Source organism: Hylaeus anthracinus, unplaced genomic scaffold (genome assembly GCF_026225885.1).
Source record: "Hylaeus anthracinus isolate JK02 unplaced genomic scaffold, UHH_iyHylAnth1.0_haploid 12002, whole genome shotgun sequence".
Lineage (NCBI taxonomy): Eukaryota > Metazoa > Arthropoda > Insecta > Hymenoptera > Colletidae > Hylaeus > Hylaeus anthracinus.
Genome location: NW_026534349.1, coordinates 1,008,864 through 1,034,491, shown reverse-complemented (window position 1 = coordinate 1,034,491; position 25,628 = coordinate 1,008,864). Strand labels below are relative to the sequence as shown.

Sequence of the window (25,628 nt, the reverse complement as noted above, 5' to 3'; positions counted from 1 at the left end):
CGTTCGTACGATCGTCTTCCCACGCGTCTTCGTGGATCGCACGTGGGATCACGAGGATCCACATGGAACTGGAGCCACGTGAATCCCTTGATTCGCCCTCGTGCATCGTCAGATGTTTGTAACAATACAAAATACTTATGTATAAGTCGCTAAAAAAAAAACTTAACTCTTTTCCAAGTCGAGTCATTAAAAGGTGATTATTAAAAATGAGTGGTTACATTAAAAATTCGACCATTCCGCTATGAGAATACAAACTAACAACAACGCAATAAATCGAGGAGGTCTGGGAAAAATATCAATGATGATATTATCCGCTGATCGGTGTTAGATCGAGAGGAAACGATTTCTTAAAACGACGAGTGGGTATCGCGTAGGTGTAATTATGTCTCTGGAACCCCTTTTTCCCACAGAACTAAATATAGAGAGTGTCATCCGATGGCCTGGACACACATGTCTCCTATAGCAGGGCCACATCTGGTCGCTGTTTCCTGCTAGCCGTGGCATCTTCTGCGATATGATTTATTTTGGACCGAAGGAATCCCAGAGATTCACCGTGCACTTAGGCTGCTCGAGACGGGTCTTCCGGCGGTGACAATTGGGGATTCGTCCACCATAATTCATAAGAACACACAACTTTCGTTTTGGAGCTTATTTATAATTCATTGATTGAGGTCCATCTTAAAAATTCCCAAAGATACTTGCATTCGATTTCAACGACTCTATCCATCAACCCTAATCAAAATCTGTTATCAGCAACCCTTTCGTTGCAGACTCAAGAGTGAAACCTTGTTCGTTGAAGCCAAGGAACGTCCCAGAAGATTGGATCGAGGTCACCAGCATCGGGAATGCACCGTGCACCACGAGTTCCCCGAAGTTTCTTTCTTTCATCTCCGAAACATTATTCTCAGGCCTAACAGCAGGGCCCGTCCCGTCCCCGAGTCGTGAACAGGGGCACCGAGGGGTCCAGAGAGGCCAGGTAAAGAGCGTCTACGCGCGGCCAGTTTTGAAATGCTCGGCAATATAGTGAGTTCGTTACGAGGCTCGGTTCGACGTGGTATGGCTCATAATTGTAGAGGTGGGTTTCTCGAGCAGCACACCTTGGGGCGCGCCATTTCTCCGGCCTGACACCTATTGACCACGGGAAAATTTGATATTTCAAAACTTTAATCAATTTTAGTGAAAATTCGTCCGATCTGAACTCCAAGTTCCATCGATATTACGGTAAAATTAATTCGCACGAATTTTCCAATTTAAGACATTTTAGAAGGATTGAGTGACAGCCGATGAGGGGGAAAGAAAAGCTAACGAAGAACGGACAAAATATTTCCGTCGAAGCGAGGATGAAAATTATTAGCCAGGGAATGTCTTAATTCTCGACAACGGAGCGAAGACTCGCGGTGCTCTGGTTAACATAAATTTTTTCTCTTCGACGCGCGGTGAAACGCGAGGATACGCTCTCAGCGAAAGACGGCGTGCAACGCGAGCTGCACGCCGGTGCATAATGCATGCGAGGCGTCGGAAGGCGTTTAAAGGCAGAGGCCAATGTTTTTTGCGGCGAACCGCGGCCTTTTTCGACACCTTATCAGCGACACGGACCCGTGACGCATCTCTTCGAAAACACGGTGTCTCGAGCCTGCCAGGAAGTTGGCACCATTGACTTTCATTGTTTTTAAAACGGTGGTATTCGATGGACAGGACATTTCAAAGTATCGGTTCGAAGCCGTACAGAGAAAAATGTACAGCTAACTTCGAACCGGTATCACGAAATCGATGTACACAAATTTTAATGGAAACTTGAAATGGAAATTATTTAATGTAAACATAGAGATTCTCAAGATTCTCAAGATTCTCAAGATAGATACAACCGAGTTAATAGAAATAATTCGATCGAAAACAGACTGATTCAAACTCTAGATGTACGAGCATGCCGTTTAAAGTATCAACGTCCAGGTTACCAGGGATCTTTTACCTGAACGAGTCGCGCGTCACCTGGTCGACCATACGTTATACTTATCCTAGAAGCTGCGCCAGAAAAAAGTCGCTGGGCGCGCAGTAAAATCTTGGTGGAATCTTTATAAGAGATTAACGAGATCCACGCGTCTGGTATTATCGGCACGCACCCAAGACCACTTGTTCCAGGGAGCAACCTGTAGATGCTGGCATACCGCACCGCTCGCACGAGAAACTGAAGCAGGAATTCAGGGTTAGCCGCGCGGCCAAATATAGATCGGAGTGTATGTGGGAACACGTGTACACAGCCATAAATATCTCCTTTACGTTTCGTCAGCGCAATAAGACCGCGCTGCGACCCAACTACAGATGCGCCTACGCATAATTGGACGGAACGCATTAACCCGCTCAAGACGGTGGCGCCCATCTTTCCTTTCATTTTTATGTAAATAGTATAGCGTAGATTAAAGGTTCTAATGCTTAGGCATAACATTCCAAATATGCATGGTTATTCTACTGCTGTAGTCTGACTAAAGTGTGGGGTAAGTAGAATTTACGAGTTATAGACAGACGCGTTAGTCTGATTGTCTCCAAAACAAAAACCCTTACGAAAAGATGTTATTCTGTATTTTCTATTCATTTTTTTCATATATATTCACCTATATTACCAGTTACCAAGCAGTCCATGTAATAGAAACAAAAAGGAATGTAACTAAGAAGAGATAGAAATAGTGGGCAAGAGGACTCGCATTCCTTCCAGCGAATCCTAAGCTACCAACGGTAAGAATAGATCACGGTTTGCCAAAAAATACGAGCAATTACCAGCGAAACGGCTTGGCTGACATCAATGAAACGGCTGAGCGTTGAACGAGCTCATTCCTTCGCGAACGACCACTCCTTCCAGTCGTAATACCGCCTTCGCTGGAACCCGGAAATATAAAGTTCAGTGGAAAAGGTAAACGCGGTCAAACGCCTATTTAAATATTCATTACTTTCAACGAACCAAACCCAAGTTAAAATATGAAGGTGCTCTTCTCTGCTTGGAAACAATGCGAGTGAATGTTTCATAGACGTTCGCCTCGTTATTTAATCTTTTTTAATTGTATCGAGGAATGATTACTGGATTCTTGGAAAATTAAGTAGTACTTTTAGTACTAGAGTGGTCTTTTTAAAATGGATGCATGAATAATTCAGAGATATTCGTTAGAGGTTCCAGCTATACATGTAGTTCTCAGAATACTCCGAGACACTTTCTGCTCGATGAAATAAAGCGACCTCTCTCTCTCGAAAGCCACGCCATATGTCTCACCACGAAAAGCGACTCTTCCCTGCGTCATCTGCTGTCGAGATGAAGAGAAACAACCACTGGCAGTGGTTGCTGCCAGACGTCAACAAACAGAAGCTTGGCTAACAAGTGTTCAGAGTTCCTGTTCTCAGGAGCGATAAAAATATTTCAACTTGTTGGAAAAAATAGAGAAATATACACTCGACATCACTGAAATATCCTCTTCCAGAGACCACATTATCATCCCCCAAAAGCAAAGTTCACCATGAGCCAACCAAAGAACCCAAATCGTCGTTTAATCGTCGATTTCGTCCAGAAGCCGTTAATTTCACGCGTGATTCGTGTATTTCCAAATTACTGCGTAGGGGAGGAGAGAGATGGAGACCAAAAGCTCACGTACTCGGATCGAAGTAAGAATACAGCTCCCTCCATAACTTATTCAGCGTTTAAGGGAAGTTCGATACCGCGACGAGGAGGAAAGGAGGGGTTGGGGCTCATAAATCATGGCATTTTCAGATTTCCTTTTATCAGTGGTGCTCTGGCGGTGACCACCGTTGACCCGCGCCCATAAATATCCCCATTAATATTAACTTAGGCTAGGCTAGAAGCCGAGAATCGCGAGTGACCGAAACGAGCCGGCAAAAAACTGGGCCAGGGGGTGTGCTGCGGCCGCTAGGAGCAGCCAGAAGGAGAAAAAAATCTCGTATGCCGGGGACGAATCTCATATTGGACGCAGCTGGGAATTGGCCGATCGAAAAATTCATGATGAACCGAATTTCGAAGGGGTGGTTCCCACCCCTCGTGTCGAGTAACCAAAGTCCGAGGGAGGGAATATTAATTTTATCTTCTTGTTATTCGTGCGTTTGCTTCTTTGCCAGTGGAATCTATGGATGCGTGGGCGTCAAAATACGTTTTAATCAAATAACGTTTAAAGTACGTCCACGCGTCGTTGTTACAAAGGCTGCCAATCTTTACATACATTTTCATGGAGAAGAAACGAAACGTGGCGACAAATAGTCGAATAGAAAATGCAAAAGCGTTCAATTTCTTTTGAATCGCGTCGCGGAGGAATGTAAGGGGATAATTAACTGATGATCCGAGCGAGTTCGCGACACCCTCTAGGGAAGCTTGCAAAAAATCCGAGGACGTAAGACACTTTCTCGTTGTTCCATTCTTTGCGTTTCGTTTCCTCAGGCAAAACCATCACCGACTGACGACAATGAACGCGCCCTCTCGGGAATGACGACGATTATCCATCATTGAGGTGAAATGGACATTTAACACGCATTGTTCGTAGGTAATTCGTTGAATTGTCAGAATTTTGCTCTGTTTATTTGAAACGCAACAGACTACGTTAAACCTCCAAGAATAAAACTGAAGAGCACATCCAACGTTCCACCGATCAGTGAATATTTTACCACATCTTGCCGGTACGTTATCGATTTTTCGAATCTTCGACTTGGTCTCGTCTTTGCTAAAAGCCCTTCTGAATGATCTCCTCCCCCGCGTCCGAAGGTAACATTAACGATCCCATCGCATCGATAATAGATGCCGCGGAATCGTGAGCCTCGCGATTTCTTCCCATGCTGAATTCGATCCGAGACGCGATATCACCTATCCCCGTAGCTATCTGTCGATAGGTAGCGTCGATGCCTTTTAACCGACGAGAATGAAAAATCTCCATGTCTACGCGCACCGTCGGTTCGATTATTGTCCGATCGTAGCGAACCCGATGATGATGACGCTGCCTTTTAAGCCTGAATCGGCTTAATTGATTTATTTCTGAGAGGGTCCAGGAGTCAAGAAACCGGGACCCCTGATTGGCCCGACGGCGAGGGGGCCGCCGTCAGACAGGACGATCGGCCTCGAAGGACCTCTTTCTCCTCGGAACCCTTTCTTCGATCTTATCCACGAAAGGCTCGACAATTAAGGATAATAATTACGGTGTTCCGGCTACTGATCTCCCGGCTACCGGTCTTGCGACGACGAAAAAAAATCCAAGACCCAGGGCCGACTACAATGTTCGATATATAGCGGTAACGAAAGTGGGCAATTTAATTAATAGCGGCTCGATTTTCACGCACGTTGTAATTATTACTATTTTAGACCCGATGATGGGGGGGGGGGGGATTACCGGGTGTAATTAACGGTGGATTAAGGTTCGCGAGAGCTGCAATTATTAGAATTTTAATTCGGTGAGGTGGGAGGTTAATAATAATTCGTCTCATCTTCAGATGAGAGTTGGTAATTATTAAAATTTCAAGAACAGTATATAGGTTAGGAATCATTTGTACTTTTAGCAATTTTTATTATTTCTTTCTAAAGTATTTTCAGGTTGAAAAAGGATTGGAAAACCATGATTAATTCGATAAATAATACACTTGTTCCAATTTGAGTATATTAATCACCAACTACCCTTCCTTCAATTCAAGAAATCTGACAGTCTCCAATGGCTCTCAAGAAAAGAGCTACTACTATTCCTTTAAAAAACTATCTATCGCGCAACAACCCCAAAATTTTCGCGGTCAAGAGAGACATGTCTCATAAGAGAGGCACGAACCACCCCCTTAGACTCGGTGTCACGAAAGCTGCTCGCGTAGCCATAAATCCGAAGGAAGGATTCACGCCTATCGCCTGGTCTCTCGTCCACGCGCGTACACGCGCCTGACCGACGAAAGTGTCCGGTCGTCGCGAGAGGGTGAGATCGGAGCCACCCCCTTCGTCGAATCCTGGTCGGGCCAAGCACTGCAAGATTTGTCCCCTAATGTAGTCAGTGAGCCTCGGGGACGGCTCGACGATGGGGTTCGCAAGTAGGCGTCTAGAAAGTGAGTAATGCTCACGACAAACGCAGCCCGGAGGGGGATGAAGAGGGGTTGGGGGACCCAGGAGAAGATCCTGGCAGATAGGGTGCTAAGCGACACGCTAAGACCGCTGACTATCTGCGTGGCTCCTCGAGGGTTGCTCTTCACCCCTCTTCATCCTCTCCCTCGCGTTTCCTTTCGATCTTCACTGTCTCTTTCTACTTCGGAGAAGCTTTCTGTTCTTTCTCTTCTTTATTTTATAACGGTACCAAATCCGTTTCATACCGATTATTGTACCTACTAGTCCAGGCTTGCTTGTTACGATTCACCGATCTTCCACATCCGTGTTTTTCTTCCCACATAAATCGGTGGCATTGAACACTATTATCCCTCAGAACTACAGGTTGTATTTCTTCTACTCTTACCCCAAGAATTCCTCTTTTCGGGGGGACGTCTTTGTCTCGCAACCCTCCTTCTTGGCCACCGAGTCGCGCGCGATCTTTTACGGTCTGCAATTTGCCAGGGTGTTTCCCTTTACCCTCGATTTGGGGCGCAAAGGGTGTTGAATTGTTGCGAGTAGCCGGTTTATCGTTCTCGATCGCTTTGGGGAGTATAAAGGCAAAGCCTGACTACGAGTAAACACTGTGTAAACATAAATCCCCCAAAGTAATCATTTCCAAGACCTTCTTCTGTTTTGTGCCTAAATCAAGAAGGATGCACCTCGCTGAATAATTCCAAATAAATCGTCAATATCGATAGAGAAAAATCAGAAAGGTCACTCGAATATTTTAAACTTAACACCGCGTGGAACTTGAATCGTATCGACGCCCAAAGTCACAGAAACTAAGAGACGAGCACGTCGAGAATCACTTTAGACACGTCGCCCTATCAAGAGTCGAGCCATGCTTCCGGCAAAACACAAAGACCGCCTTCATGCCCACGCACCATCCTCCTCCTCGTCGTCTTTGCCGTCGCGCTCTTTGACGACGACGAAGCAATCGAGCCTGTTCGCTCTCTCGAAGCAACTTGTTATCGTCACGTTGCCACCACGTGTCTGTTATACAACGTACCCAATCCGTGATTTTCGTTTTAATCCAGCGAGAAAGTACCATGTTGGAACGAATACGGATGATATCTCGAATATCATCGAACATCCCGAGTTATCAATGATAACTTATCACGTATTCTACCGTCGAAGGGTTAGATGGCTTCCAAGAGCGGACGAAGGCATGGATGATGAATAGAAAAAAGCGAGGCTCGAGGAATCGCGTGAAAAAGGAAGAGAGCTGTGCGGAGGTAGAGATTAGACGAAGGAGAAGGTTTTTGGACGATCACCCGTCACGCGTAGGTGTTGTGCGCGGAGTGACTGATGAGTTTTCCGCTCGATTGGATGACGGCTGAACTCTCGCTCATTTTTGTATCTTTTTCCCATCCTCGTCACAAATACCGTCCACTGACCGCGTTCGACCTAAATCTCAGACAAATCCGACGCCGTCCACTGCACTGCGGTTTCTCGTGAAAGGAATCTGGGATTCACTCGACGACTTTGTTGACTAAGCATTCTTTCTATACGATTTAGGCAGTAATGAATATTTCATCGAATTTTCTTACCACTGTGTGTTAAATAAGTACTTTGATAAATGGCTAAATCTTCTTGGCAATAAGGACAATGATAATATTAATTACTGTTTCCCAGAATTTGTCTTGTTCTTTTCAAAAGAGATTAAAGAATCCGACGAGCATTAGTTCGAATCGCGCAACAAAGTGACTGTTGTACTTGCTCGTTTCGTCGGCTGGCGACCGATGAGTGGACCACTGTGCACTTGCTTCACACCCGGTAGACGGAGGGGTGTGTAAAGACATCCGCCGCAGCGGTCGGGACAGAACACCGCGGCCCTTCTTGAAAATAATTTGAATAATTACCGGCCCTAGTTTTTCATCGGGGATGCTAAACAGCTGTTGTCTACGCTTCTCTTCTCGAGGCTTCCGTGAGACGAGAGACAATGCAGGGACTCCCGTAATTTTCTTAAAAGACAGCCCCCTCTGCCATTTCTAGTGATTAGAATGACAATGCATGTTCATTTTTAACGAGAAAGCAAAATTATGGCAGAGCAATATACTTAATGGTTTTTATAAAATTTAGATGCTGTGACAAAGTGTTGCATTATTTAGCGAGGCTAATTTATATGTAAATGTGCATTGTATTTTATTTTTAGAGAAGTTAATAGCACACAATATCTGTCCACTTAAAAAATTCTCCAAACGAAGTCAAAGACACCGGTATTAATTTTTCCATCAACGTCTTCCGGAATTCAAGATCAAGTCTAGGTCCTAATATCCGAGGACACGTCTCGCGGTGTCCTGTGGAGCACGTACGACTTCTATTAACGACAGGCCCCCCCTTTTTGGCAAAACACACGCCGGGGCTGACTCGGCGCAGCCCCGAGTAATAATTCGTCGGCCGAATTAGCGCCATAAGTTTACCGTTGCGACAGCCACGGGGACAATATTAATCTACTTTGAATTTATACACCGTGCGGTCTTCCGCCGCGTAACTTCCTTCGTATTAAGTCTTCCAGCGACCTTTTCGCTCTCTTTCGGGTTCGTACGTTCCTTGCGAATGCTAATCAAAAAGGATCTGAGCAATTTCTATTACTCCAAAGAGATTTCAGTAAAAAAAAGTGAGTATAGAAAATGAAAAATAAAGTTTCGATTATACGGTTTACAAGGAGTTTAGATTGTTTCCAAAACGGAGCCTCGTGCGAACAAAATTTCTTTCTTTCTACGTTATCATAAATAATCTCTCTTGGCCACTATATTCACCCCGTACTTGTATTATTTTGTTTTGTTCGGGTACGATTGTGTAACGACGCGAACACAGACGGGATTAATTTAATTTTCGAATGAATGTGTTCGGAGTGTGGGTAGCCGTGGGTTTATTTACACTGTGGCGCGTATTAAGACGCGGTCAGAGGGAAGGGGTGAGATTCACCCCTTTCGGTGTAGACAGATAAATAACTCAAGACAGTCTGGGAATAACTTAAGACGCGCATCCGTGATGAGAGCGTAGAAAGCACAAGGAACTCTTGTACCAGAAAATTGTACAGTCGTCCTAATCGTCCTTCAAAGTATAGTTCTTATGAAATATTTTATTCCACCATTCAAATTGCAATTATTTCTTTTCCTGAATATAACATTTTACATTACTGTACGTTTCGACCTCACTTCCTCCTCGAGCATAAATTAAATACAAAAATCTGAGCAACAGTAACGAAAATATATTTCCCTTTTGCAGAAAATATTCACAACGTATATACTTTATCGTTGCTCCTGTTCAGAGTTAGTTCGAGTTTAGGATGAAATCCTCGAAGAAACTGAGGAATCACACTGGATCTCGTTCGCAGAATTCTTGCGCGTCTTGAGATCCTTCGTGGACCCTTTCGTCGGGACAAAAGGGGCCAATCATAACTGCCACTTAATTAGCCCATGATAGTTACCGCATCGCGACGGATATTAACAAATTTAGCGTGATTGAAAGTTAAATGACTTAAACGGGCGCGTCTTCTTGGTTTCCCAGGATTCTCCAATGTAACGGCGAAGGACCGTAACAACACGCAATAGGCTGCAATTACGCGATTAATGGAGGGAGTAAATAGAATTTTATTTCGGAGTTTTATGACGGTCGTTTCGAGTTTAAAGATTGTTTCATGGTCAACAGAGTACTTTGGCAATTTCTGACGGAAAGGAAGAGTGCGCTTCTTAGATAAACTCTGGTTAAACCTTTGAATTGCGATAACGAGCTTGAATTGCTTGAAAAAAAAAAAAAAAAAAACATAAAACATAAAAGATACAATTCATTAAGAAGAAACAAGCAGACTAACTTTGAAAAAGAAGAAGTCTCTTACATTAAAGAAAAAGGTCGAACAAAAAATCGAAGAAATCGTCGCGAAATCGATGGGTTCGAGTGTAAACGAAGAAAAGCGATCGCAGCGAGATTACGTTAATTTGTACGTTCGAGGAATGGAATTGGAGATCGACTGGGTCCGTGGATCGACATCGAATAAATTCAGTTCCATCGGCAAAGCGACACTCGCGACATTAAATCGAAATGTACAGATCCCAAGGCATCGTCGGGTCGATCGATCGATCGATCGATCGATCGACGGATCGGGTTATTTTGCAGTCGAGCCGGTCGCGCGTTCCTTTTTGCCATGCCTTCGGGATCGCGGCATAAAGGGCCCTATCGGATGTTTCCAATTTTCTGTTGGCGCGGCTCCTGGACTACCGTGTACAACCCCGCTATATTGGAATCTTCGCCAGAAAAAGGAACAACGAGCGCTGGTGCAAGCTAGGGACCAAGACGCAAACCTTCTAAAACAACGGCGGTGAAAAAACCACCGAGGAAAATACTTCGAAGCAACGAACGGGAACATCGCAGAAAAGATTCGGAAGCTGATGAATACGTACACAGAATCGTGAAGAATAAACAACGAAGACAATTTTTATAAGTCTTTCATACTTTACATATGTAACTTGTCAATATTATTCGTTAATTATTCATATTCAGATTATGCTCTCTGTATCCAACATAGTATACGTGCCTTTGAATTTTTCTTCAAAATTGCCAGAAACTTTTTAAACAACCCAATATTTTGGAGCTGCCCAGACTGTTCCTAAGAATTCCTTCTAGTCTTACCGGAAGACTAAAAGTAATCTTCCTAAAATTTCCTCCGGTAGACAAATTCTGCAGGTTTCCACAGGGCCTGAAGGCCCAGAAACGATTGGATTCGCGATCGACGGAGGGGGGGGAAAAAATAATAGGAACAGGAGAGACAAAGGGGGCCAAGATCGGAGCGAGAAGAGGTGCGCGATGGAATTAGACGAGCCTAGCGAAGCCCAAAGGAGTGGATCGTCCGAACGTAATAGAGGAATCCAGCGAAAGTCGAACGGAGAACGGAGTTGCGGGTAGAAACACGCGGAAAGGAGAGAGAAATGACCGTGGAAGAGTGGAAACGGGCAGCGATAGAGAGAGAGGAGCGCGTCGAACGCGGACATTCGTCACACGACATCAAACGCGGCTGCCGCCCGTTGGAGACTCGACCGACCGACTCTAAAGACTCCCGGTCGATCAGCCATGAAGAGAGGGCACACAGTGAGGAGGAATTGCAAAAAAAAATTATGGGGAAAAATGAGTGGAAGGAGGAAACGAGCGAGACCGACTTTGTAAGCAACTCTGTTCGCCTCCTCGTTATTCCTGCTCCAGCAATTTAACGCGTTTTCGAGAGGGGGTGGGAGATTCGTTATTGCCTCGTTAATAAGTTAATTACACGGGGAGGGTGTCAAATTGTGAGTTTGTGAATTTTAGAACGTCTTTAATGATAGGGTTTACGGACCACTGACATTTTAACTCGTACCAAGTTTCACAGGGACTATCAAGGGATCCTTTCTCACGGTCAACAGTGGAAATATGAAGAAAGTGGATATCCATTTGTATAACTGATACCGTAACCAAATACACGATTGAATCGTACGCTACATCATTAGTAAACGAATCTATACTACTGCTCTTACTCGGTAATCCACGAGTTTAACTACCAATGAATCTTTTCATCTTTTCCCGACCCATCCAGTACCGTGAACATTAAACAGGATGCTCCAGTCCACGAGATGGAGATGGACATCAGCGTACTTACACTGACTATTACAGCGACCTTGAATTACTTCACGTACTATGACGGAGCATTAAATGTATCAAAAGACGAGTTCCACGAGTGAATCTAATGGCAAGTCATCTCAGTCATTGAATGTTCCAGGATTCTGTACCGGTAGCTGACTTAGTCTTGCCGCCGTCGTTGATCGATCAGTACACAATGAACCGGGGAACTGTTCCAGTAGCCAGCCCGGACGTCAATAGAGACAGCTCAACACAGAAAGCTATTTCTAGGGGTCTAAGGCTCTTTCAGAGCGAACTGAACTCTCTTCAACGAGCTCTGACCATCTTCGAGGACTCCCAGAACGTCCAGAGACTACTTTTGTAAAAAGGAGAGCGGCAGATGAACGGACGTGAAGTCATCCAACTCGACTATAACACCTAATCTAAAAAAAAGAGTACTCCTTCAATTATCATTGTTTAAAAATATATAAAGCTTCCCAGGAAATACGAATTACCATACCATCTGGTACCAAAGGTCACAATTAATCGAAGAGCAAATTTCTGTGACAGACAGCACCGTTCAAGTTAATTTCCATCGAATCCATCGAATCAGCTTTGCCCAGTAAAAAGACCACACATTTTCCAACATCGACGCGGGTTCGAATTAACGATTTCTTGCTCCCTAAATCCGAGCAGGGAAAAAAAATGGCGAGCAGTCGAATCCGCGGAACGGTGGCAAAAAGGTTCGCAAATTTCCCGCGACTGGGATGACTGTAATTACTCCAGTGGCAGTGTCGAGTTCGAGCAACGACTATCGGTCCTCGTGGTCGATGTAACGATAGTGATAAATCCTTTTAAGGAACGTCTAGCTGCTTTTAACGGCCGCTGCACGCTATCGCGGCCGTAACGCGACTGGAAAAATTCTGTAACCGAGGGATAATTGTTCGCAGTTACGCGGATAACCGCGGGCCAATCCCGTGGCAAGAAGCTCCCGCCGCGTTGTTGGACTGCTTCGCGAAATCTTCTCGTCGTAAACCACGCTCCGAGCATAATCGTATGAAATTTAGTTAAGCGCTGATTATACTGTTGTCCCTCGCGAACAAATTGCACTTGGCAATTAATCCGTTAGCGGGGAAGGTAGAAGAAACTGGCAAGGTGAATGGCGACGAAAGAAATGCCGAGGTTGCGCGATTTTTTCCGTGAATTTCACCGCGGCGACTCGATGCCCCGAATTCCAATGGGAAATTTTTCGTGTTCAATGTCCTGGTGCACTGAGACCTCAGGACATGGGGAAAATTAAATAAATTTTCTTTAGGGAGTATTCTGGACTTTGTATAAGAAAAATTGCCGTTTATTTGTACGTTAAAATCCGAGCTTTTTGGCAAACCTAGTATTATTTGTGTGTCTCCAAATGAAGCAATTTTTTTAAAAACATTACACAACACTGATGGAAAAAGCATAGATTCAAAATATGCAATGAGCCTAGTCGAAGCAATAGATATACATTCGCTACTTATTAGGAACATCTAATATGTGCTCCACCTCCCAAATATCTTTGTAAAAAGTGAAGTTCTCTTCGAGGGACCAGCCAAGTAAGAAAGCACGCGACCAAGCGACCAATCGATCATTGCAGGTGCAAATTAACCTAAATTCCTCGCGACGCTGCACGGTGGATCGCTCGATCGCAACTTTGTCGTGAGATTAGAGAGCACTCCGCTCCCCGAAGTGTGCAGACGGAGCAAAAACGTATCACGCCGCGAAATTCGTTCGTCTTGCATACCAGAGCGAGGGGACACGAGTCGAAAATTCTCGATAGTCAACGAGCGACGATGAAAAGAAGCCTGCCAAAAGAGACCGCAAAGCCAGCGGAGCGTTCAGATCGCTGCACCAGGCGTTTCAGCGCGAAAGAAGTTCGCGTATTACTTATTTTCACGGGTTCAATTTAGTCCTCAGTCACCGGAAGACAAGTGTTTTTCGTTTAGGCGCTATGAAAGCGGCCCGGAGAAAACGGTGGAGGCAAAATGTTTCGGGAATGCGCGCAAGAGCAACGGCGAACTTGGTGTTTTTAAATTCTGAGCCGAGATCTATCTCGTCACGGTGATCTGCGGTGCGGTTTAATCGATGTGACTTTGTTGCATGAAGGAAGGTGCGATTTTCTAAGTGTGGAGGTAAATAATGAAACTTGGATGACATCTACATGTGTCTTCATGTGACGTTTCTGGAGAGTTGCAATTGCACTTTCTTCTCTGATGAAACTTTAAGACTTTCAGCATAAAAAAAAAATCAAAAAAAAGAAAAGAAAGTAGGTTAGTAAAATTAAGTAAAATAAAAATAGTTGAGTCAAACTAACTGGCTCGAGTCAGTCTTCGTTACTTTTTGGCATCGATTTCTTTTATCCGTGAAATTTTGACGCAATTAGCGGCAACTGTCTCCCCGTAACGGTTCCAATACAGACTCCAATAAGACACGGCATAGTCGTTCTCTCTCTGTTATTCTTGGCATCGCATTCCACGCGCTGAAACATCCGAGCAAGACCCTCAGAATTGTACCCAAGGCTATGGAAGGGTGAACCCGTGAACGCGTTTCGGCGCGCAAGAAAACTCACGAAACGCGATCGAACGCTTCCTGCTTTCAGTTTTCAGCAATTATCACTTTACGAACGCAGGAATGAATAGGATGAGATTTAATGGATCTAACAATAAGAGGTAGGGAGAGAAAATGTTCTAAATTGAAGATTGTGTATGAAACGAGGCTAAAGACAGGTATTATGTCTTTTGTTTCAAACATGTTTCATTACTGTGAATGTTGGTATTTGGCTGGTAAGAAATTCCATTCAAACTAAAGTTATGCAAATGAATCTAAAAGCTCAGAATTCATTTCGGCTCGCGATAACTATCAAAATTGCAAGTATTTACGGAATGTAACGAAACGCTCAATCCTCAAGACGCTCGTCTGCGACCTTTTCCATCCTCTTACAGAGTCGACGACTTCTAATTATTACAATTTGTTTTTACATTCGAGTGGCAATCGGGTCGGATTCAGTAACGGTGGAAATGGAAGCGATAGATTTGTTACTTTTTCATCCGGAGCAAGCGTCGCTAATTCGTCACGAATTTTTGCGCGTGTTTCGTTGGGTCGGTAGTTGGAAATCAATTATCGCTGTTGAAACGGATCGCTACACCGGTGATTACTTGAAAAATCCGGCAAAGATACGATCGAAGCAAGTTCCACTGCATCTGGAAGGAACACACAGGAGGGGAAGTGTGCTGGACTAGTCCAATAAATAGCGCTACGTAAATGTGCAGAACCGTGAGCATAACTCCTGGCTTAGTCAGCCACATTCGCCACGGACAAACGATCGATTTCAGCTTTTTCAACGTGGACACCACTTTTTCCTAACCCTTTGGGTACCGTGGATACCAGTATGTCTTCCATTCGTCCTATGAACGCCTATGGGGGTCCAAAAAAAGGAGTATACTTTTTTATTTTCAACAGTTTCGAGGCAATTTTCAAGATTTTTTTCCAGCTCAAGTACTTGACGTAAAGTTTTGAAATTTGGGACATCCATCGATACGTGTATGTACAGATTATTCAACTGTCTTGCTTAATTTGGAGATATCCCGTTAAATTTGATAGGAATATTTTAATGATCCTAAGCAACAAGAATATAAAAATTTTTATCAAAATTGGAATTGATCAGCCAAACACTGTTTTCGACGTATCCATTAAATTTTCTTAATTCTGAGAAAGACTGTTTCGTTTTGGTCGAATTTAGGGTGTTCCTTGATAGTCGCAGGTATCGTGTTAATTGTTGTCAGAACGATACGTTTGTTGGGCGAGGGCAGCGGACAGTGACAAACAGATGCAATTTAGATTTAAGATCTAGCTACCGTTTCCCTTAAGCCCGAGACAATGGATAAGTAACGTCGGCAATGGTCCAAGATAACGGCAAGACCGCCGATTTCGTCTTGGGATTAGCCGAAAACGTCGCCTCTCGAGATTAGAAGTGTTAATTGGCCTCTTACTACAGGAAGATTAGCTCTCTACGCTGAGATTCAGCCTCGAAAAATCTTCTTTATCTAACGAATTGCCACCCTTTAACAATCCCTTCGATGCTCCGAAATCTCTTGGAATTTGTAGAATCCCCAACGAAAGCCCTAACAATTTTCAACAATTTTTAACCCGAACGATCTGTCGACAATTATGGTTATTTGTCATTTACTCCTAGTACCTTTAAAGGTGCCTGATTGCGTCCAAAAACATGGCGGCCACAGACACCAACCCTCCCCACCTTGTCGCGACCCCACACGTAAACCACATTCAAACTACACCCCACGCCAGAAGACAAGAACTCGAATGAGTAACTTATTCCCCAACCCTAATCCAATTTATTCTCCTTATTGCAGGTATAGCTACGCGCAGCTGGTTCTCAGGGCTCCCATAGTCCGTGGTAAAAAATTCAAATAAATCCGAGTCCAAGCCGAGCAACGCACTGGGACCAAAGTACCAGTTCGGAATCGATCCCCGGCGCGATCGATTGATCAGCTTGCATGGCACGAATTCGTCGACGACGCCGCGCGTTCCTCTGTTAGAGAAAAGCAACCACCCCGTGAGGTGGGGTAGGGAGGCGGAGGACGCCATATGCGATCGCCATTCGTGATTCCGGCCGTCGCATATCTGGCCAGTTCGCGCGGTCCGCGAGGATCGAAGATTCGGCCAAAAATTCAGCGGACGTGGCCGGTTTTTGCCAGGTCAGAAGCTGTCGCCGCTGCTCGAGCGGCGTCCGACTCCGTTTCGCAGCCGAAAGAAAAATTCTGCCCTCCCATTCGGAGACGCGAGACCGCCGGAATAATTCCAGCATTCCTGCGCATTCCTCCGTTCACAGTCCACTGATTTTATGAAAGCAGCCTAGCCGCGAACAGCTAGCGGACAGCCGAAACCGTTAAACGCGAGACGAAACGAGAGAGGCGACCGTTCGAGCCTCTTCTTCCTCTGGACTGGTTTCGTTGCAGCCGCGAATTCTAATTGCCGAGGACTGCGTAGAATCCAGTCCTTAGGGGGAGAAATAAGAGTTTCGATCGAGAACCACCTCGTAGGTGTGTCTTGGGATGCTACGCGCGAATGCTACTGTGTGAAGTGAACGCCTAATGGGACCTTCGAGGATCGCGCTTAGGCCTTTGCGAGCCAGATTCTTTCATTTCGGTAGATCTTTGTCGAGCGTTGAGGTGGTAGCACAAACAGTACCCTTTAAGGGATAGGCTTGCACTCATTTAAAAGAATGTGGTTTCAGGAGACATTCGATTCAAAAGCGTTACATTTTTACAATTGAATGTAACAGTATACAACTTAGTAGTGGATTAATTAACTCACAGAACAATTCGTGCAAAATAAATTCATGTTTTCTTTTTTTTTTTGTTTATAAGGTGTTCATAAAAGGACTGGCTCAATTAGCCACGGAGAACTGATTAACACTACTCTCGTGACTCTAGAGTAGATTTAGCTAGGTTTACCCAACGCTTCCGTGATTTCATTCATGAGACATGCTGTGCCCAAGATAAGTAAACGGTAAAAAATGATGTCAGGTTTACCTTCAAGGTGAGAAGTGCCCCGGGGAATATCCCAAGCGCCGCTAGACTCTGACTATGATCGGTAAGCTCATGTTCGCCTAGCATCAGGTGTTGATCGTATGGTCCTGCGCCGCATATCTGCATCGTCTAAAAAAATACATCATACGAACAGTTTAGTAGATTAGTATTATCTAGAAGTCGACATTGTTTACAAAATATGTATTCAATTTATTATATTTAGACCGAGGATTTTTATGCAAATTCATACTTTTACGAATTGAGGTAATCAATGGAGATTTAAACGAAAGGATGATTTGAGAAATTCGAGCTTCTGTAAGTTTACCCTTTACAATAATGCTTTGTTCCTACCGGAACGAACATCCTTCAAGAGTATTAAAATTACAAGTCGTCCCGTGCAAACCACTGGCGAAAAGTTCCAACCTACAACACCGAGAGCTACAAATTCCGTGAACGTATAAAATTCCGGAACTCCGGCGTTCTTCCTTCCCCAGGCATTGAACTCCAAAGCGCGGTCACGGCGAACAAGAGAGACGAGACGAAAGCGAAGGAAAGGGCCCCAAGTCTCGAAGTCGGAATCGAGGAGCATACGTCCGGGTAATTGCTTAATTTGTGGAAGCCGCCTCGAGAATGGTTTCGCGTTCGCCCTTCGTCCGGTTCCTCGTGGAGGAGACCAGCTTCCCCGTTGCCGGTGTAAACGCGCAAGTTTCTGTTTTACGAGCGAGCAACCGTCGGGAAAAAAGAGCCACGGACTTGGAGAGGACGCGCACACACGGGAACACCCTGGTTATACCGTGCCCGACGCAAACCGAGTTAAACTGTCGGCAAAGGGATCATTTCGACTCTGTTTTTCCTGCACCCCTTCCGCGAACCTAGCTCGCGTCTCATTCGTTCGCGCGTCTAACTCCAAGTTTGGACGTAAGGTGCATTTCGGTAGGTAATATCGAAGTTATAATAAGTGGCACTGCATTCCGTTCGCCAGTGGACCAAGGGGGATAAAATAGTACATGCTGCGAGCCTATGATGGACACTACAATGTGTCTACACCATATATATTGTCATTCTTCTAATAGATCATAAGTGTACGCGAAAATTATTAAGTGTAATTACGTGTCCTTAACATTCAATCATTTGTGACTCTAGTTTGAACAGAAACTCTATCAACGTTAAATAGAGTCCCGTAGATCCGAATGCAACGGAGTTTTTGTTGAAATTTGGAACCAATTTGGGCTGATTAACTATGATGACGAGGCAAGAGCGTCTTCCGTGAAATTGATTTTAAACCGAATTCCAGAAATTCGTTCCAGCGTGACTATTTCCATGAGAAGGCGCTGCATCCGGTTCTCAGGGCTGGCGTCAAAGTATCTAGAGCCTTCAAATTTTGAAAATCCCCAGTTTATCAAATTCACTTCCAAGAGAGTAACTTTATATCATATTTGACAAATTTGGAGACTTTGACGTGACGAGACTTATGGGATAATACCAACGTTTACCCAGAGAAAGAGTATAACAAAAGGCAACGAGAGAAATGATCGGTCGGAACAAGAAACCGATGCTTCCTCGTTAAAGTCTCTTGCTCGGGCACGGAAGGTCCTCGACCAGAGCGATAAATAGAGGCGAGTTGTAACAAGGTTGCGAAGAAAAGGCCGAACAATTGCTCCGGGGTCGAAGAATTTTATCTTTTCCGACGTACTCGCGGACGTTAACGTCGAATTTTTAGAAAGTAATTGTAAAGTTGCGACAAATTATCCTCAGACTGCATACATTTGATCAAATACTTTCTCCTTTATAAATATTAATTTATTTTCCTTTGAACTATTTAACTCCTTCGATTTTATTTTCCAAAATGTCTCTCAGCGGGGATTTTGTTACAACGAAGGAAGAAGTCCCAAAGACAAAAGAGCTGTCTAACAAACTTTTTCACCGTTCGAGCGTCAGCGATCATCGAGGGACAGGAAAAGAAATCGCCTGGCTGGCTAGAGAGCCCGAACGGAGGGCGGAAAAAAGCACTTCGGATCGGTGACACGGAATGTGGTAGAAAGTAATATTTACAGGCGGCAATCGGCGTTACCAACGATTACGTAAAACGATCGTCGAGCGAAGCGCGCCGACTATTGTTCCGATTTGCTTGCTTGCTCGCGACTTGTCGCGCATTCGACCATGAAACTCGAACATTTTTGCGATCGGATAAAAACCGGCGAGCTCTCATTTTTGTCAAACGCTTACCCGATCCGCGAACAACCGGCACCCTTCGGTCAACCGATACTTTCCAATCGGAGTCGACGTCTAATCTTCCATTTAAACTCCCATTTCCACTATACAAACATCTTTCGGTGTTTTTCATGAAAGATATGCATAGTTGTGAATTTTGTGGGAATTTCAGCTTTCGAACACCTCCGCGCGAATAAACAACGCGAAAACGCGGAGCAGAAGAGGAGAAAGAGAGAAAGAATTGAATGGCCATCGGTATAGAAGGTCCAGAGTCGAAGGAAGTGGAGTGAAGTGGAGTGGAGAAGTTGGAGGCCTGTTATTAGCGCGAGGTTTATGCTCTTTCGTGTTTTTGCCAGTGGCCCCGAAGAAGAAGGGAGAAGGAGATGGCCGCAGCCTCGCAATATAAATACGCTTAATAGTTTAAGCACACTGCCGGGGCCCGAGCATATGCTAACCAGCCATAACTACGGCTTTACTACTTTCGGTCCACCGAACGAACTCGGCGAACCTGCTAGCAGAGTGTCTGACTTTCGGAGGATTTTTCTCTCTTTCTCTCTCTCTCTCTCTCCGCGTCCGAAACGGTCGACCCTCGTAAAACGGTTCCTCTCTGGCTGGCTGCCGTAATCTCTTTCAATTGCCGCGTGATCACTGTCATTGTCAGCAACTACGATCGATTGGGGAACACGGTTTAACCCTTTGGTAATTTAATACTGTGGAGGATACTGGCTCACCTGGGAAGAGTTGTTTACACTACGGTGGGAACACTGGCCCACGATCGGTCCTCGGAAAAGTGTTCATTGCGTGATTCATATTGATAAATGAAGAACGAAACTGCAGATGTTTCATGCATTTATAGTAAAAGTATGAGGAAATTTATGAGAATTTTCACAAATATAAAAATATTTCGTTTGAAATAAAATAATCGAGATTCGTTTAGACGAATGATAGGGACTTCAACTCACCATTAATTTGAGCTCCTTGAGGGTGATCTCCGAAGAAACTTTGAGTTCGTGGGATCCCTTCAGGTTCCTCCGAGTTCTCGACGGCCTAGTATTTTCTATCTTGGGTTTCTTTGCAGCCACCTGCGGTGGAAAACACAAGATTTTTATTTGTTCTTCTCTAAATGCGAACATACTTTTTCAATTATTTTTTTTTTTTTTGTATAAACAAAAGCTCAAACCGACCTATGACATGGCTCAATCTTCGTTTCTAACTTACTTTATCTAATGTTACCAAGTCTATACATAACTCTTTCTTATCTTCCTAAACAATATTTTTCTTACTCTCCTCATTTCTACAAATAAATATCTAGTCTACTTCTAGAGTACGCCGCGTAACTCCCCGCATTGAAGAGCAACGTTTACAAGAAAATAAACAATTCTCGTCCATGCCATAAGTAGCCATACCAGACCCTTCCTTAATTCGTAACACCTTCACACCGCTGCGAACCGGAGACGAATGAAAGCGAAGAAACTAATGCGTGGACGAGGAGAGGGAAGCAGGTGGCCCCAAGGATCGACCCATGGAAACGTAATGACGATTATTATCGTGAAATGAATGAGATGGGGCCGATCTCCTTATCGGCCGACATCAATCTGAATCGGTCGACCGGTTCCAGGACAGTCGGGTGACTCGGCACGCTGGCCCATTAACAAAAATCCCTTGTCGTCTGCCCTCGGACGTCGTGTGTAATTTCGCGTCGATTCGATCTCGGTATGGCGGATTCTATATACATACTTTTACTCTTTTCTTCTCACTGACCTCCAATTGGTTGTCCGTCTTCGGGTCCTCGTTCTCCTCCACGCACTTTACGTAAATCGTCGCCCTATCGTACTTCAAACTCTCCAGACGTTCTTGCTCCACTCGCGCCAACATGCACGCCGCGCAAAGACCTGTAAAAAAAATTAATGAAACATTAAAAAAAGAAAATTAACCCGGCTTTGGTATGGATCTACTATACTTTGCGCGAGATGCAGGCTTCGACGAATGGGATTAAAGAGTGTAATATCGACACGATGCATTTATCGCAGATATATTTTTCATTCCATAATTTTGTCTACCATTCATCCAGCTTTGGATGCTCCTACAGAGACGTAGTACTCTAGTACGCCCAGGCAGCGGCAATTTCAAGATTCCTTTAACACCCTTTCCGAAACCACCCTTCGTTAACACCCGCAGGGGTCAGATTACATCGAACGTCGAAGTTACAAAGTCACCCAATGGGGTAGCAGGACCGTGGGCGGGCATTTTGACGACGACGACGCCGGCTAGCTCGGCGAGCTCTTATCCCATGTATAATAGATTGCTTACGGCCGGCGAGATTAATACAGTAATTAATAATATACGGTGACCAGAACGCCAGTAAGAAGCGGCCATTGTTGCTGACCGGACAGCGCAAAAACCAAGCCCGAAACCGCTCCTATCCGAGCGGCTTTCAGGAGCGTTACGTCATGTTCAGACAGTTTTCCGCTAAAGGGGCTGTCGGCTAACCCCGGGAGGAGCGCCACGACCCTGAATGAATTCGAATGTCCACCACCCTTGCCAGGGGGAGCCCTAATTACCGACGTACCGTCGCGGTATCGCGCTGTTCAACGAGCACTCCTGCAAGAAGTGCCTCTCGACGACCTGACGTTCGACCGACCCGTTTCAAGCTTGGTGCAACTCGTTTTGATCGAGCACAGTGCTCTAGTTTGAAGACAAAGAGATAGAAATCAAATTCCGACCAGTAAAGTAGAGAACCAGCAACGAGTCGAGGAAGTTCTCCCGCAATTTACGATCTTAATTTCATCCCTGACTCGGCATCTTTTCGCTAACCGAAATCGCACAATCTAATCTTGGCGATTTCGTCGAACGGAACCGCTGAAGAAGACGATTGGAGGAATAACAAGAAACAAAATGATTAGATTTTAGCTTCCGTGAAGCACGAAGGTACGGGTCGACGGAGTTGGTACACGAAATGAATTCAAATGTCCACCCTTGGAGCCCCAATTACAGAGCTGCACGGGGACGCACGATAGGATCGTTTGCTATCGAGTTTAATCGGAAATACGAGGAACCTAAGCTAATCAGGGATGCGTAGGGATGACTGAGAATCAGCCTGGAGCCCCTTTTCGAAGTCTTTCTAACCCTATCACCGTGACGCTATAAATCAACCCTGTTCGAACCGATCGATTACGTTTCCTTAAATAAATGAACAAGTAAATGGACCAATGGTATTCGTTACAAATATTTTAAAGCATTCTTTTATCCTTTCATTCATCGCTAAATCTGTTTATTTATCGCGATTCTCGGTCTCGACAAGTTCGAAAGCGCAGGAAACGCTCCGTGGCGAAGACGAGACTGTTCGAAAGTCGAGAAGGAATCGAAGGAGGCACTCGTGCGTGTCTCGAGCAAACAACAAGCGGGTTTTATTGGCTAATAATACACAATAGGCTCTACTGGTTCTCAATAGAGCCGAACAGTGGCGCGGATTTTCTCGTGTATTTCCCTAAAGTGCCATCCGAGGGCAGTCAAACCATAAACGGGCGTCGAAAGGGGGCAAAAACTTGGACGGAATCGGAGCGGAGAAGTTTCCTCGACGCGCGACGCTCGCCTATTCCTTTGGATTTTATCGCACGCATGGAAACGGCCCGCCACCGAAATCCCTTGTGGGACACCGAATCGAACTTTTCCTCGAGAGTTTCCACGACGCGACTTCCCGTGTAATTTCGGCGACGCGATAAGAGCGGCCTTAACTTCGGACTTGCAAAAATATTAATCTATCTTTTGTAAAATGGAACAAGCCTTTTGGATCGAACAAAGTTTCATTTAAAAAATAATCTTCCAATGTTATGATGATGTACTCAGCTAATTAATTATTAGATATATTATTGAATCGCATATGAGCTCCACACGGCTAAAATAAATACCGAATCTTGAACTTCTGCTACTAATAAAAAGTTAAGTTTACTTCGTGACGGCCATGTCAAAGACATCTCATGGGCTGTTTCCAAGAATCAAGAAGTTCACCCACACCAACGAAATGCCGTGGGTCTTCGATCAAAATCGAAACCGCGTTAAGCGAGAGGACAAGCAGCGCGACATTATATTAAAAGGTCCGAGCAGCTTTCATTCATAACTTCGAAATCGTCTCCTGAATGAAAGATTGATGTTTCCCAACCCCTCGACTATGAACAGTCAGCCACCCTCGAATAGGCCTCGAGTTCTTCCGCGCTCGAATCGCGGGTGGAAAGTAAATAATGATTCCTTCTTTTCTTGTTCTATGAAGTAGACGATTTAATCTTCATCGACGGCACGATGCCGGGTCGTATAATTTATTCATTTATAAGGCTGGTGAATTTTATTTATCGATAGAATATTTACTCATATAAGAAATATGTGAACCAAAGTGCTCTTGGCATCCTTGATACTTCAAATTATATTTCTGGGAATTTTCCCTGTATTTCTTTACCAACATCCAATCCCTCTCAAACTATACTACCTCGTCAAAATTCCCAATCAAAAGAAAAAAAAAAAAAACAATATTAGAGGAATTACCAAACCCGTTTCACAATACTTGTAAATCTAAAGCTTCAAACGGAGTAAAAAATGGATGCGCATCGCGAGCCAAAAAGCGGAAACAAGCCGTAACAATCTCCGGCAACGAACAGAGAAGGAATTTAGGGAATCCCAAGGAGCGCGGTTTCTCGTTTTGGGCAACTCTAACGATGCCTGCCGAAGAAGGAGAAGATCGTCGCCGTAACAATGATTTCGCTAACGAACGTCTTCGAGCGCCACAACAAAGTCAAAATATAATCCTCTTACCGCGAGAGCTGCTAGCTGCGCGTGTAATCGGGGCTTAAAAGCGGGCATTACACGCGGCTTTCCGGATCCGCAAGCGGGTCCGGTGCGTTTCGAGAAAATCGAAAGGACCTCCCTTTCGTCGCTAATGGATCCTCGATCGACGAGTTAATTAAACTAAAGCCGCGGTTTTCGCTCCACCCGATTTAACCCCTTGCACCCCTGACAATTGTTTATAATACGAACGACTTCGAAGCAGTTTTATGGAGCATTCCCTTCAAAATTTATAGATGGTTGTAGTTATAATTTCTGGTTCATTTAATTTTGGTTGGGGCTTAACTTTATTTTTGGCTTCATTGTAACTTTTCTAAAGTGGAATGAAATATTCAAATAAAATAAAATAATCAACCTTCGATTACTGCAATAAGATATCGTTAGCAAACTAATAAGAAAGAGTATGAAATTTTGCTCGGCCACCTGTGAAACCTAAATTTCCCTCTAAAAAAACCTGTCCACCCCTAAATGTTCCCTGACAGCGTTTCCCCAGGGGAGGAGTGAAAAAGCCAAACTGGAACGACAACTCGAGTCCAGCGATCTGGACGATTAGGCTTCTGGATTAACGAAGGCTCCTTGCTGTCAGTGTCGCGGTACACACCCCACGGCATTGTCAGTAGTAAAGGGAGAAAGGTTCTAAGCGAGCTTTATCCTCGTTTTATCTTGTTTTCCAACCAGCCCTCCGCGAGAGCCAGGTCCGAAGGACGAGCATCGGTCATCTAGGCGCTCCATTTAATCCTGCTGGAAAAGAACCCCCCGTGGCGCGGAGACAAGTGGGGATATCCTGCAGGATAAGAGGAAGGACCAAGACGAGGAGAAGGGGGAGAGACAGAAACCGGCGGGATGTCGCTAATTCGACCCTTCGAAACTTGACCTGCTCGACTTTCCTCCGGTCGCTTCCACTTTAATTTACGGCGCTACTTTCTGCCCCGCGAGCTGATGAATCCTTTTAATTGTCTGTGACTAATAGCGTCGTGTGTGCGTAAGAAGAAATATGTACACGAATCAAATTGATTGGCTTGCTTGACTCCACGTGAAACAGTTGAAATTCCATCAACTATACATTCCATAACATTCTCCACTTAATCATCAAAAATCAAAACTCATCTAACCCGTCAGAGACAATCAACAGTGGCAATCTTTTTCTTTATCCATGTCCCGTTTTTATCTCGGCACTCGAAATCGGTTTCCGTGAAGCGCAGACTTTCCGTCGCGATTAAAAGCGACGCTCCACGGTGTTTCGATTCCGTGAACGGCAGTCGTAAATATCGCTTAGGCGCCAGCCGGTGCCACAAATCAGCCTAGCTACA

General features: G+C 44.7%; 1 protein-coding gene across 4 annotated transcripts in view; it reads right to left on the bottom strand.

Moving 5' to 3' along the window:
* The window catches only part of LOC128891820 (ubiquitin carboxyl-terminal hydrolase 48-like), a 57,892-nt gene that overhangs the window by 5,761 nt on the left and 26,503 nt on the right, over window positions 1–25,628 (bottom strand). For 3 of the 4 annotated variants that reach the window (XM_054151651.1, XM_054151655.1, XM_054151656.1), the window contains 3 exons: window positions 21,223–21,377; window positions 20,448–20,567; window positions 17,278–17,403 (listed from right to left, as the gene is read on the bottom strand). In XM_054151651.1, coding sequence (XP_054007626.1) covers window positions 17,278–17,403; window positions 20,448–20,567; window positions 21,223–21,377 — 401 coding nt within the window. The remainder of the gene's footprint in view (window positions 1–17,277; window positions 17,404–20,447; window positions 20,568–21,222; window positions 21,378–25,628) is intronic. The other variant, XM_054151652.1, reaches the window with a different exon arrangement.